At 36.3% G+C, this 12,836-nt stretch overlaps 1 protein-coding gene across 16 annotated transcripts in view; it reads left to right on the forward strand.

The window, feature by feature from the left end:
• Nucleotides 1-12,836, forward strand: part of LOC136864266 (solute carrier family 41 member 1) — a 196,999-nt gene that overhangs the window by 173,404 nt on the left and 10,759 nt on the right. For all 16 annotated transcript variants that reach the window (XM_067141026.2, XM_067141024.2, XM_067141021.2 and 13 more), the window contains one exon: nt 8,894-9,042. In XM_067141026.2, coding sequence (XP_066997127.1) covers nt 8,894-9,042 — 149 coding nt within the window. The remainder of the gene's footprint in view (nt 1-8,893; nt 9,043-12,836) is intronic.

Below are 12,836 nucleotides of genomic sequence, written 5' to 3' on the forward strand. Positions count from 1 at the left end.
AATACATAAACCAGGGGTACCCATCAGACCCATTATAAATTACAAGACTAATCCAACTTCTAAAGTGTCACGATATGTTCACAAATTTCTTTGAACACATTTCAAATTTTACAACGATAAATCTATAAAGAACTCTATCGAATTCTGTAATGCTACTAAAAATTTAGAGTTAAATTCCAGTCACACAATACACTCATTTGATATTAAAAATATGTATCCTAGTACTCCGATAAAAGAAACCATTAACATTATTAAAGAGAATTTGATCCAATTTAGCCACTTGAGTCTTCAAGAAATAAATGAATTTTTAATCGTCCTAGACTTTGTCTTAAACAATAACTTTTTTATGTTTAACAACAAAGTCTACCGACAAAGAGGTCTTCCGATGGGTGCCCCACCATCAGGCATCTTACCTGAAATTTACATCTACCACATGGAAAAAACTAAAATGATCGATAAACTTGAAGGATTTTACCATTGGTCTAGATAAGTAGATGACACCTTTGTAATATTAAATGAAGGAATAACTGTCACGCCTTTTTAAACCAACTTAACTCTCTTGATCCATATGCTAAGTTCACACTCGATTCTGAAGTAGATAATACTTTAAATTATTTAGACTTGAAAGTTACTAGAAATAATAAAAACCTATCATTTAATATTTTTAGGAAACCAACGCAGACCATTAACATGATCAAAAGTGGTTCTATACACCCAGGAGCTCGTAAAAGAGCTGGTTTCTTTAGTATGATTTACAGAGCATTTAATATTCCTCTTTCAGCTCTGGATCTAAAGAAAGAAATTAATGCTATATACTATATAGCATATAAGAATGGCTATAATAAAGAATTTGTAAACAGGATTATAAGTAAAATAAAAAATCAACCTGTGACTACTTCAGTAAAAGAACAAAAAGAAGAAGAAATAGGAAATTTGCTGTATTCACATATAATAACAGTATAGTATATAGGATTACAAATTTATTCAAGAGACGTAAATTAAGAATCACTTTTAGGACTAACAACACGAACTCGAAATTATTTTGTAACACCCGTATCGTTAATAATAATAAATTTCAAAATTTGGGTGTATACAAACTGAAATGTGAGAGTTGTTTAAGTATGTATATTGGACAAACCGGAAGGAACTTCGTTACAAGATATCAGGAACATGCCAGGGCCAAGAAATACAACAGATACTCGGCCTTGAGTGATCGCATGACAGACTCCAATCACATGCTTACAAACATAGACAATGACCTTAAAATCTTGAAAACTGTAAGCAAAGGCGATTTATTGAACATATACAAGGAAATTTACATTTATCTGGACCAAAGGAACAATCCAACTGGTAATATTAATGATCTTTCTGAGAAGTATAACATCTTGTATTAAGAATTAATTAAAGCGAAAGTTAGAAAGAAACGTCAAACTTTGTGTCACATGCTCGGTGACGCTCAGCGAGGACACGCCCTCCCACTTTCCCTCCACATTCCCCGCTCAACGTAGCAACTACCATTACTTGTTTTGAATCAGATACACACTTACCCCAGCAGAAGCGAATTCTTTTCTGCACATCGGGGCCAATAACAAGGGAGTAACATAATTTAAAATTACATTATATTATTTCATCTTCCATCTCTCTTTACTTACACTTAGTTTTTTCTTTTAATTTCAGACAGAATAGTATTCATTTCTACAAATAACTTTACTACTTCGGCCCCGTGTTGACTTTAATTCCGGAAGCATTCAATCTTATACACAAATTAAGGAATGTCTATGAAAAGATCTTATAGATCTTTCATCAAGAGTTAAATCAAGAGTTCTTATTCACAAGTACAATTATTTTAAGATTTTATTAATACAACCGTTAGTTCCCACAAACTTTATCATCAAGAGTTTAATGAACAATTCAACCAGTTTTTTTTTATTATATGACTTGCAACTTTAACAAAGTTTGCCAATATTTTATTTTAAATGTCCTATCATACAACAAAGTTTTTAATGGGTCTTTCCAATTTAATAATGTAATTTTTGTATTCTGATATATTATTGTAGTTTATTATAGCTGATGTTGTCCCTTAGGGGATGAAACATGTACTAAATGTAATAAATTATATATGTATTGAATAAGCTTATATATAATATTTAAGTTAATCTTAAATATTTGCTATTTGATTTATAGTCAATACGGGATTATTATCTAAAATTAAGTTGTTAAAGCTTATTACGTGTAAGACAAATTGGGGCAAATATTCGTGTATAGGAAGGGGCGTTAGGGAGTGGAGTAATATAACAAGGGAGATGTTCAATAAATTTCCAAATTCTTTGCAATTATTTAAGGAAAACTTGGTAAACAACAGATGGAAAATCTGCCACCTGGGCGAATGCCCTAAATGCAGATCAGTGGTGATTGATTGATTGATTGATTGATTGATTGATTGATTGATTGATTGATTGATTGATTGTATTTTTTACCCTTTATGGGCAGAAAACTCTCACTGGGTTTAAATAAAAGTCGCCCAGCTCCTCTCTGCCCGTTAAGTATATCAACACGCTGTGCAAGGTCATTCTGGTCCCACAACAAACTGGGAATCCAACTGTGGCTCTATTAAAAATTATGACCTTCACATGAACACCTCAAGAACCACCTGACCAAAGACTTCTATAATACCATTATTGTCATAAAATAGAATTTTATTCACACATAGATGATTTATTGTAACTTTTCTCTCATAACAAGACATATGCCTTAATACATTTATAGGCTTAGATTCCTCAAGCTAATGTACAAAATATGTGTGCATAAGACCACACAAGATAAAAAACTTTAACACAACGGTCTAATGCACCTCACTCATAATTCAAGTTTTTGTGCCAAACTTTTATCATACTTATGTCCGACTCGTTGGCTGAATGGTCATTGTACTGGCCTTCGGTTCAGAGGGTCCCGGGTTCGATTCCCGGCCGGGTCAGGGATTTTAACCTTAATTGGTTAATTCCAATGGCACGGTGGCTGGGTGTATGTGTTGTCTTCATCTTCATTTCATTCTCATCACAATGCGCAGGTCGCCTACGGGAGTCGGATAGAAAGACCTGCACCTGGCGAGCCAAACCCGTCCTGGGATATCCCGGCACTAAAAGCCATACGACATTTCATTTTCATCATACTTATTTTAAGTTTACATTAGCTGTTGTACATTTCCTGTTATGTGTTTTTATATTGATTTTAGGAATTTGAAACTTGTACCTTTTGTATCACTGGCTGAAGATGACACAGACTTGTTGTCGAAACTAGTACCATCTATTTGTGAACGACTTGTGATGTAATTCACATCAGAACTATTTGTATTGAAAAAGGTGGAACCAAAATATACCTGTTTTTACTGTAATCCCAGTTCAATACAGACCATTATGAAATTTTTAATCTGACATTCAATAGGGAATATGTTTTGGGAACAGGTCACTCCATTCAGGTGATACTGATAAAAGAAGGTGTTAACGATAACTGGATGACGGTCATATAATTTATTGTCCATTAAGATGAAGTCTTTCCCTAAACGCTTGCAATCTGATTCACATTATTGGTTGGAGAATATAGTCTCTGTACTTTGGAGTACTTAGCGTGCCTTAAACAACCACAAGAAGTGTACAATGGCCCTGTGTAATGTCACCCCAGAAAATAGTTGTGACACCACATTCCTTCATAGTGTCTTGATACATTCAGTAAAACCTGTTTCCCTCCAAACACATCTGGATTTGGACATACATGTTGTGCATAACTAAATAGCTGCTTATGCAAATTGTAGGAAGTCTATTCAGCACGATTTCTTGCCCATCTGTAACAAGCTTCATATATATGAGAGTTGGGCCTTGCCGTGGCTGTTGGGGTAATGCAGATTGGAATTATGCAACCCATTTGGACACACGGTATTCTTCCACCATCACACATGCTGAATTCATTGCTGTTGCATTCAGCTCGGGGTCCCTCCATGCCAAATAACTGGTGATAGCAGGTCATCGGCTGCAGTTTTTAATTTTGTGTGGCTATTTCTAGCCGAGTGCAGCCCTTGTAAGGCAGACCCTCCGATGAGGGTGAGCGGCATCTGCCGTGTGTAGGTAATTGAGTGTTATTGTGGTGGAGGATAGTGTTATGTGAGGTGTGTGAGTTGCAGGGATGTTGGGGACAGCACAAACACCCAGCCCCCGAGCCATTGGAATTAACCAATGAAGGTTAAAATCCCCGACCCGGCCGGGGATCGAACCCGGGACCCTCTGAACCGAAGGCCAGTACGCTGACCATTCAGCCAACGAGTCGGACATCGGCTGCAGTTGTAGAACATGGACAGTGCATGCGTGATGAGTCTCCAATACTACTTTTTGTTCTGAAACAATTCGCTACCTGTACCACATCACTTTGATCCACTTGCAGTCATCAAGCTATGTCTCTTTTTGACAGTCCTTCCTAACATTAAGTGATTATGCAGACATGATGAAATATCATCATTGTCCTTCTTCCCATCATGGACTGTCACTACACTGTACAGAATATGAACCTACAGACAACTAAACTGTCAGCTTTCTGATCTGCTCATGAACATTCAAGATTGTGTTTATTTTTTTCATTTGATGATTGTAGGCCAAAATATAGACTATTATGATTGCTGTTTGAGTATAAACATTTCTTATGTTTTTGAAGTTGAAGCAGAAGTGAATCCATCATCTAGAATCAGCAGTGGATTTTTCAGATGGTTTGATGGTGTGGGGAAATAGGTAGGAGGGTCAGGAGCAGTTGGATGCATGTGATGAAATAATACAAAGATATGTCATGAAATTTAGTATATAGAAGAGTGATATGGTGCTTACAACCATGAAGAAGGATAGACTAACAACTGGAGTAATGATTGATGGGGAGCAAGCTTCAAGTACCCTACCCAGGAGAGTTTTTGAAGTGATATTTGTCACCTGTCCTACAGTGCTAGGTACAGAAACCGTATTACCATTTTTTTTTTTTTTTTACCTCAGAACCTGTTAGTGATACGGAAAGGAGCTGACAGTCTTCCAGTGAAGTGATTGCTTTCAGATATAAATACAGCTTATGATCTGACTGTATTTATTGAGATTTATTGAAATATTTAGCATCACGTGAATCCTATGAATTACCTACCTCCTGACCAAATAAGTTAGCATGGCCAGTTTCTAACTTTGTACTCGGGAGACAGAGGGGGTTCAAATACTCCTCAGTAATCCTTGAATTTTTAAAATTACATTTCCTATTTCAACTTCAGGCAAATGCTGGGATGGTAGCCTTTCTCAAGATCCCAGCCACTTCCTTCCCATTCCTAGCCCATACAATTACACCTACACCCATACACAGTGGAGCATGCAGCTCATCCCCAGGGGGTGTACCGCGAAAAGTAGCAACAGAACTGATGAGCCAAACATATCCTTAAACACTCCTGGCACTAAAAGCCATACGCTAAAAACTAAAATTATAGAAACTACCCCTTAAGTGCCATTTGTCCCTTATTTTCATTCTGCCAAGGAAATTAGCAAAAGCTTCTGAAATGGCAGGGTACAAATGTTACGAGATGTAGGAAAGCACGTGGCTCAAGTACTTCCCATCTTGGTCCCAACACTACCCTATCTTTCTCACACTCAGAACTGGCCCCCCCTCCCTCCAAACATGCCTGGAACCAGTGGAAGAGAAGTAGGGTTCATCACTGTTTTTTTAACACTTTAGAGGGTGGTGGGGAGAATTGGCCAATAGATTTCTGGGAAACTAACTTTTCCATTAAAACAAAATCTTTAAATCAAGGCTTGGGAAAGGCCACTGCCACTTCTCAACATTTTTCAGGAGTGATCTTTTATAGGTAAATTGTTCTATAGAGTATTCAAGTCAGCAGCAGCATCACAACTTCCTCATTTTTGACATAGTTGAATGTTTATTTTATCCTTATGGACAGATTTTATGGTTATCTTATCTCAGAATGGGTTCATATCCACGGGGAAGAAAGTTACGTAAATGCTATATATTTTTTAAAATTAAAAATTGTAAAATTAAATATGTGAACCCATGTTATCAAACTTCACAAGCTGCTTATGCTGGATGGGGTGATACTTTGAACCATTATAAGGTAAGGGACTGCGGAAAGAGGGATGGGAATTAGATTAGTGAAGAAATTGTGAATTCCTTTCTCAGCAGTAAGTTCACATTGCACTGCGTTTTTTTCTTCTTTTCATTCAACCGATTGAGTTGGCTGTGCACATTGTCATATTTGAAGCCATTTCTTTTCAGTTTCGACTCAGTCAATTTATAACTGTTTGGTTCTTCAGTCTGTTAAAACTAATTTATGGAGAAATAAAATTTAGAAATTACCTGAAAGGGAAAACATATGATAACCAAATTATACCTAAAAAAGAAACAACTTTAAGAAATTGATTAATTAACATTTTTCCAGTAGTTTCTAAATTTTATTTACTCATAAATTAGTTTTGCAGTCTGAAGAATGTAACAGTTATAAATTTGCTGTACAGTTCAGGCAACATAGCTGTTAGTATGAATGGATTAACATCTTCCATCTCCATAAGAAATGCTGAAGTCTCTGGTGAATTTCAGCAGCAGGAATTCCTTCTTTAACAAGGAATTCAATCACAGTACATTGTCAGAATGAAACATCGATGTCGGCTACTTTGTAACTCTTTGCTGTGGTCACATGAAAAAAGCTAATGATGTCAGAGTACCTGAACATGTTCTGGGAAGCTTGAAGATTGAGATGATGTGCATGGTTATTTCATATTAAAGGATTGCAATTAAAGAAAAAATGTTGCACGTGACTTTCAGTATCGCCTTTGTAAAAACAATAACAATAACATTGTCTTTGGTATTGATAAAGTGGACTTCTCTCAAATAAAATTAATATTTAATCAATTCCTTTCAATACAGGCTTTAAACATGTAATTTATTTCATGCAATTAAAATATAGTCCGGTTCCTTGGTTGAATGGGCATTGTAGTGGTCTTTGGTTCACAGTGGCCCAGATTCTAATCCCAGCCCTGTATGGGATTGTAACTGCCTATAGTTATTTCCTCTAATTCAGAGGCTAGGTGTTTGTGTTAAGGCCACCACGCACAGAAAGCTAAGCAAAGCAAAGCTACACTATACTATGCTACGCTAAGCAATGCCAAGCTGTGGTGTGCTATGACACGAATAAAAAGCTATGCTGGCAGCGCTTTTATTGTCTCCCTGTTGTAAATAATCAATTACTCTCTCTGCATTACTGCTCGGTGGCATGATTTTTTTTCGAAGGGTTTCGACTGGCTGAGATTGTGTAGGTGTGGGGGCGGACGGAACAGATGATAAATCAGATATATGTGATAGGGAGTGTAGCTCATCACATTCCGGACTCTCACAGTCATCTGGGTGGCTACTTCAATTATCTCTTGACATTGATATATTTCCTGTCTGTCAATGTTTGAATGTGGTGCTGTAAGGAAAATTAAGCTATTAATACACATCCAAACGTATATTAAGAAATGACAGATGGAAATCTGTTTATCCTAGTCCTTGTGTTTCAAACACAATTATTCATGTTGTTCATTTTATTAGTGAAATGTTTGTCTTAGCTGCAAATCATAACAAATCGAGATGTTCTTATTTTCTTATAACCTCGAATGAATTACATGCGTTTTAAATTATAATATACTCCACATATAAATTCACTTATAATTTAATCAATTTTTAATATTTTAAAACTATTTTAAATATTAGTCATACTGCGTGCGTTAAAATGACCGCTCACCTACTTGTAGATATATAAGGCAGAAGGAATTCCATTTGTTTGTGGAATCTCCACTCCTTCATTCTTTCCGTTTCCGTCCACTTTTACTCTCTTTTTGTCTCGTTAGTGAGTCCCTAAAACAGTCTCTCAGTCTTTTTCATGAGTTTTAAAGCTCTTTACCTAAAACAATATATGCTATTATTTTACCTTTCACTTTCTTAGTAACTGTTGATATATTTAAGAATATGGCATACAGTTGCAGAACAGGCGCTTCAACTGTATCTGCTAAATTGTAAATAATGTGCGTAAAGCCATGTATTCTTCTCAAATAATTAGAACTGTCAAAGTTGCGATTATATAGCTAATTTATAAATTGTAGCCTACTTACAATCAATTTAAAGTACTGGACGTATTTCCTGCCAACAGTTTTCCTATCAAATCTCTGTAGTAATTTGATGACATAACATAAAGGCAGGGATATCTTTCACCTCCTCAATTAGTCGTTCTTCTTTTGGCCTGTTATCCATTGTATGCGCCAGGCCAGCTACAGCCAAGAAAATCGCCTGCCTAGTGATCTGTCTAGCTTAGCTTGGCATAGTATAGTTTAGCATAGTGGCCTGTGTGTGTCATCGTACTTAAATGCATTGGGAGCGATATTTTTCACAACACCGCGTAGCTTAGCTTAGCTTAGCCTAGCTTTCTGTGTGTGGTGGCCTTTAGTCTTAATGCAGATCTTCATTCACAATTATTATTATTACAACTTCCCCCATGCGGAGGCTGCCACAAGAACAAAGTATGTACACACTGCCACCAGAAACACGATATAATGAATACATCCCTCCACATAAAGATGACATCAGGGAAGGCGTCTGGCCATAAAAGTGGGCTAAATCCATGCAAAATGCCGACCCCAGATGGTCGGGAGAAGGCCATGATGAAGAACAGGAAAAGAACTGTACTTGAAAAATGATTCATTTACAAGATATTTTGATCAGAGATTTTCATTTAGTAAATCTATCGATTTTATTTAAATTAGAAGTTGTATGACATCAGATAGAAATGTTTTATGCTCTGTCACTTTAAAAGCATATTGTTTCTTTTTATTTTTTTCAGGTGGACATGCACGAACTGCTAGAGTTCTTCTTATGATGGTGATTCCTGGCCATCTTATATTTTCGTATACTATTAGTTACCTGCAGGCAGGGCATACTTCGCTCACTCCTGTGTTTGTTTTGGTTTATTTAATTGCTGCATTACTACAGGTTAGTAACATTCATTTTATCCAAGTAATGCCCACAGTGTTACTAAATATTGGTTTTTGTTAATACTACTTCCTATAACAAAATCTTAATGAATTATGTTCAGTTTATACTCTGCCTATTGTTTCAAACCATTAATTTTCATTTGAAATGTGATAGATTTATAACAAGGGGTGGTAAGAGAGACAAGAATAAATTAGGAGTTCCAAAGTGCCTAAAGAATAACCTCTTTTAATTACTATTTGCTGAGATATATATCATGGTTGCAAGCGGCATCTTTTAGGAAATTTTTTTTCACTTCACTCTTATGTATTTCCTGCCATTTTCTTAATGTCGTCAACATTTTGTATGAAAATGTGAGTCATTTCAGTGCTAGAATTAAAACTGAAATTATTTCAGGATGTCATTCTCAGAGGCCTGCAGAGATAATGGCCAAGGTTTAATACAGGCAAATGAACTCTAAGGCTGAATTGCTTAAATACATCATACAGTATATCATTTTCAATAATTTGTCATACACACTTTGATATGTTTAAGTCCTTCTTATATAAATAAACATCTTCAGGCTAATGTGGTGAATGTACACTCAACTGCACGAAATTTGGCTGCTAGCTAAAGTCGAAGAATCTTTCACCTTAGAGACCCACCAGTTAGGGTAAACCTGTACATTACTGGCCATGAAATGGAAGCATCATAGAATCTAGCATGTAGACATCATCGGGATCTGATTTCTAGATCGACGCATAACACAAAAACAACAAATAACGCAGGAAATTGTTTCTATCTCTCCAGTAAATCCATTAATAACATACACATACTGCATCACTAAGTTGAGGTTATGCAACCTGTTCCATCAGTGGGATGTAGTGGCTTAGTTGGTAGAGGTGCTATGTATGGGTGATATGGTACAGCAGTACGTATGATAATATTTGGTCCATTAATAGCTTAAGTAAGAAGGTAAGCTTAGAAAGTACATTATTTCTTATGATTTTTGTTATTACCTACTGTGCACTTAAACATATTATTTTATTGTTTAATGCACGCAACATGTTATTTCCTTGTTACATTAAACATTACATAAATGGCCTTGGCAATTGACAGATAACTAGGATTGCTGTATTTTAGTAGAAGTGTGTTGTTTTAACAATGGGCTGACCAGTGGAATAATAGCTCAGCCTGTAAAACGGATGGATAGTGTCAGATACTGCTGTTATAAGTTAAGGTTCGAAACCATCTACTTCATTAATTTGTTAATTTGTCAAACGTTGTTGTTATTATATTTGACATTGCTAGCCATCCCACGATGTCGTGAAGGAGTTGGCTAACTGACCCTTAATGGAACAAGACTATCTCACCTTAGTGAGTTAATGACTGCTGACAATATTTTTACAGCAGCCAGAACATACACATATTTTCATATCAAATCTGAACCACCTTCTGAGTTCATCTTGTAACTTAACAGCCTGTTCCCAGACATCAAGGGCTAGATCCCAAAGATCATATTGGGGCATGGTCAGACGAGTTCTCCCTCATGATGTGCTTTGTCTCTGCCCACATGTTTTCAATTGGGCTGAGATCTGCAAGGAAGCCAGTCTATAAGAACTTAATCCTGTTTGGCGAACCATCTCTGGTCCATATTTCTCTTCCACATGCAATTAAATGAAGCTGGAAAATATATAACAATAGTTGCACTAAATAAAATTCAGGAAACTTGATTGTATGTTGCACTGCTTCACTCAAATGCACAAAATTTGGCCATCAAAGAAGATGGTTGTTCAAGATGAGTACAGCAGTACCTAAAAACAGTGCACTACAAAATGGACAAGCTATAATTTAAATTTATTTTTAAAAGCGCAGCTTGAGATTTGAACATGGTTGTGTGGAACAGCATGCGAGAAACTTGTCTACAAAACCATGCATGACCCTGATTATCTAATTAATTAATTGAAGGAACTAGAATCCACCTGATCGATTCTTTCACTTTTATTTAGCCTTAGGCTATTTCAATAGACATTAAATTAAAAGTTCAGAACATGTTTCGAATGCATTGCATTCATCATCAGCTGCTTGCATTTGGCAGAAGTAAAATTAGCTAAGAACAGTCTCACAATTTTCTTAAAACCTTAAAAACAAGTGTTAGTAGTGCATGTGGGAATGGAGGTGTGGGGGGGGGGGGTAGAGGGGGGGATGCATTGAAGGCAATTGTTAGTTAAACTATGACTTATTATTAAAAATCTTCATGTTAAAAACACTGATGGACTAAAATATAGTTCACTATAAGTCTTGTGAATTTTCCATAAGTTCGTTGATTACTGAAGAACTTGTATGCACTATGTGAAGTATTTCTGTTGAACTGTTGGTAAAAAGTTTCCTTAAGAAGGCATCCGGTGTTTTCACGTCTCTTATCTCCTGTTGGGTGGAGAGGTGTGGCTTGTTTCGAATATGACGTTTGCTATTTGTAGTTTGAATTGAAAAAGTCGGATCGTCTGTATCATAACCTGTAACCGGGAGGAAAAAATGCGGCTATTAGTTGGAATTTGAAAAACGTGACGGATAATAAGTCTTTGAGTGTTGGAAAGTATGGAAGTCTGAACTTACCCTTGCCTTGCGTGTTTGTTTAACTTCCCGTGCTACGGGAGTGGGTTTAATCCTGCTGCCTTCAACCTTGTATTGTAACTGTGTGCTGTAGTTCGTGAGTTAGCCTGGTTAGGAGGGAGGGGAAATGCGGACGTGTCGTCATTTGCTATATCGGGTGGGGAGGTGGTTTCTGCTTGTGACGTGTCGGCCTTGTGATTGCTTGAAGTGTGCGCTGGGCGTGTTTGCTTCCTTCGTAATAACTCAATGTATCTCAATATGCATTCGAATAAGGGGTTTCTCTATTCGTTTACTTCATTCAAATTCTTGTCCTTATTAAATGACTTGTCTAGAAGTATATGAATATTTTCTAGACTATTCATTAACCTTCCCTTGTTTAGCCTATTGAGAATTGCTAGGTCTTGTTTAATGTCTGTGAATCTATGGCCTGTTTCACTCATGTGTACTCCCATTGCAGAGAATCTTTTATCTTTCTCCGCATTGACGTGTTCTAAGTACCTTATTGTGAAGTTACGTCCTGATTGCCCTATGTATGTGTCCTTGCACTGATTGCATGTCAGTTTATAAACACCTGAATCCTGGAACCGCTCCTCTCTATTTCGATTGACCATATTGTGGTTGAAAAACTTATGTCTTGTATTGTTATTCGTTGAGAACGCTATTTTGATGTCGTGCTTCTTGAATAAATTGGTAATTGCATAAATGTTGGGATTGTTAAAGGTGAACCTTACGTACTTTTTTGTTTGCTCTGATTGTTTTGTTAAGTTTGTTTGTAGTTTATGCTTGTGTTTGGCAATTAATTCGTTAATGGTTTTTAAATTAAAACCATTAATAAGGGCCTGCTGTCGAATAAAGGCTAGTTCTTTGTTTCTATCTTTGTTATTTAACAGGATTTCAAAAGCTCTATTGATAAAACTGTGGTACGCTGATTTTTTGTGTGAATCAGGGTGTAGGGAGTTACTATGAATGGTTGTTGGGGTGAATGTAGGTTTTCTATAAATTCCAAAGTGAAATTGGTTGTCTTTTTTAGTTGTGGTCACGTCTAAAAAATTAATCGAAACCATTATTTTCTTCTTCAGCATGTTCTGAACTTTTAATTTAATGTCTATTGAAATAGCCTAAGGCTAAATAAAAGTGAAAGTATCGATCAGGTGGATTCTTGTTCCTTCAATTAATTAATTGGATCATATAGTCGACATGGA

Source organism: Anabrus simplex, chromosome 2, assembly GCF_040414725.1.
Source record: "Anabrus simplex isolate iqAnaSimp1 chromosome 2, ASM4041472v1, whole genome shotgun sequence".
NCBI classification, from domain to species: Eukaryota; Metazoa; Arthropoda; class Insecta; order Orthoptera; family Tettigoniidae; genus Anabrus; species Anabrus simplex.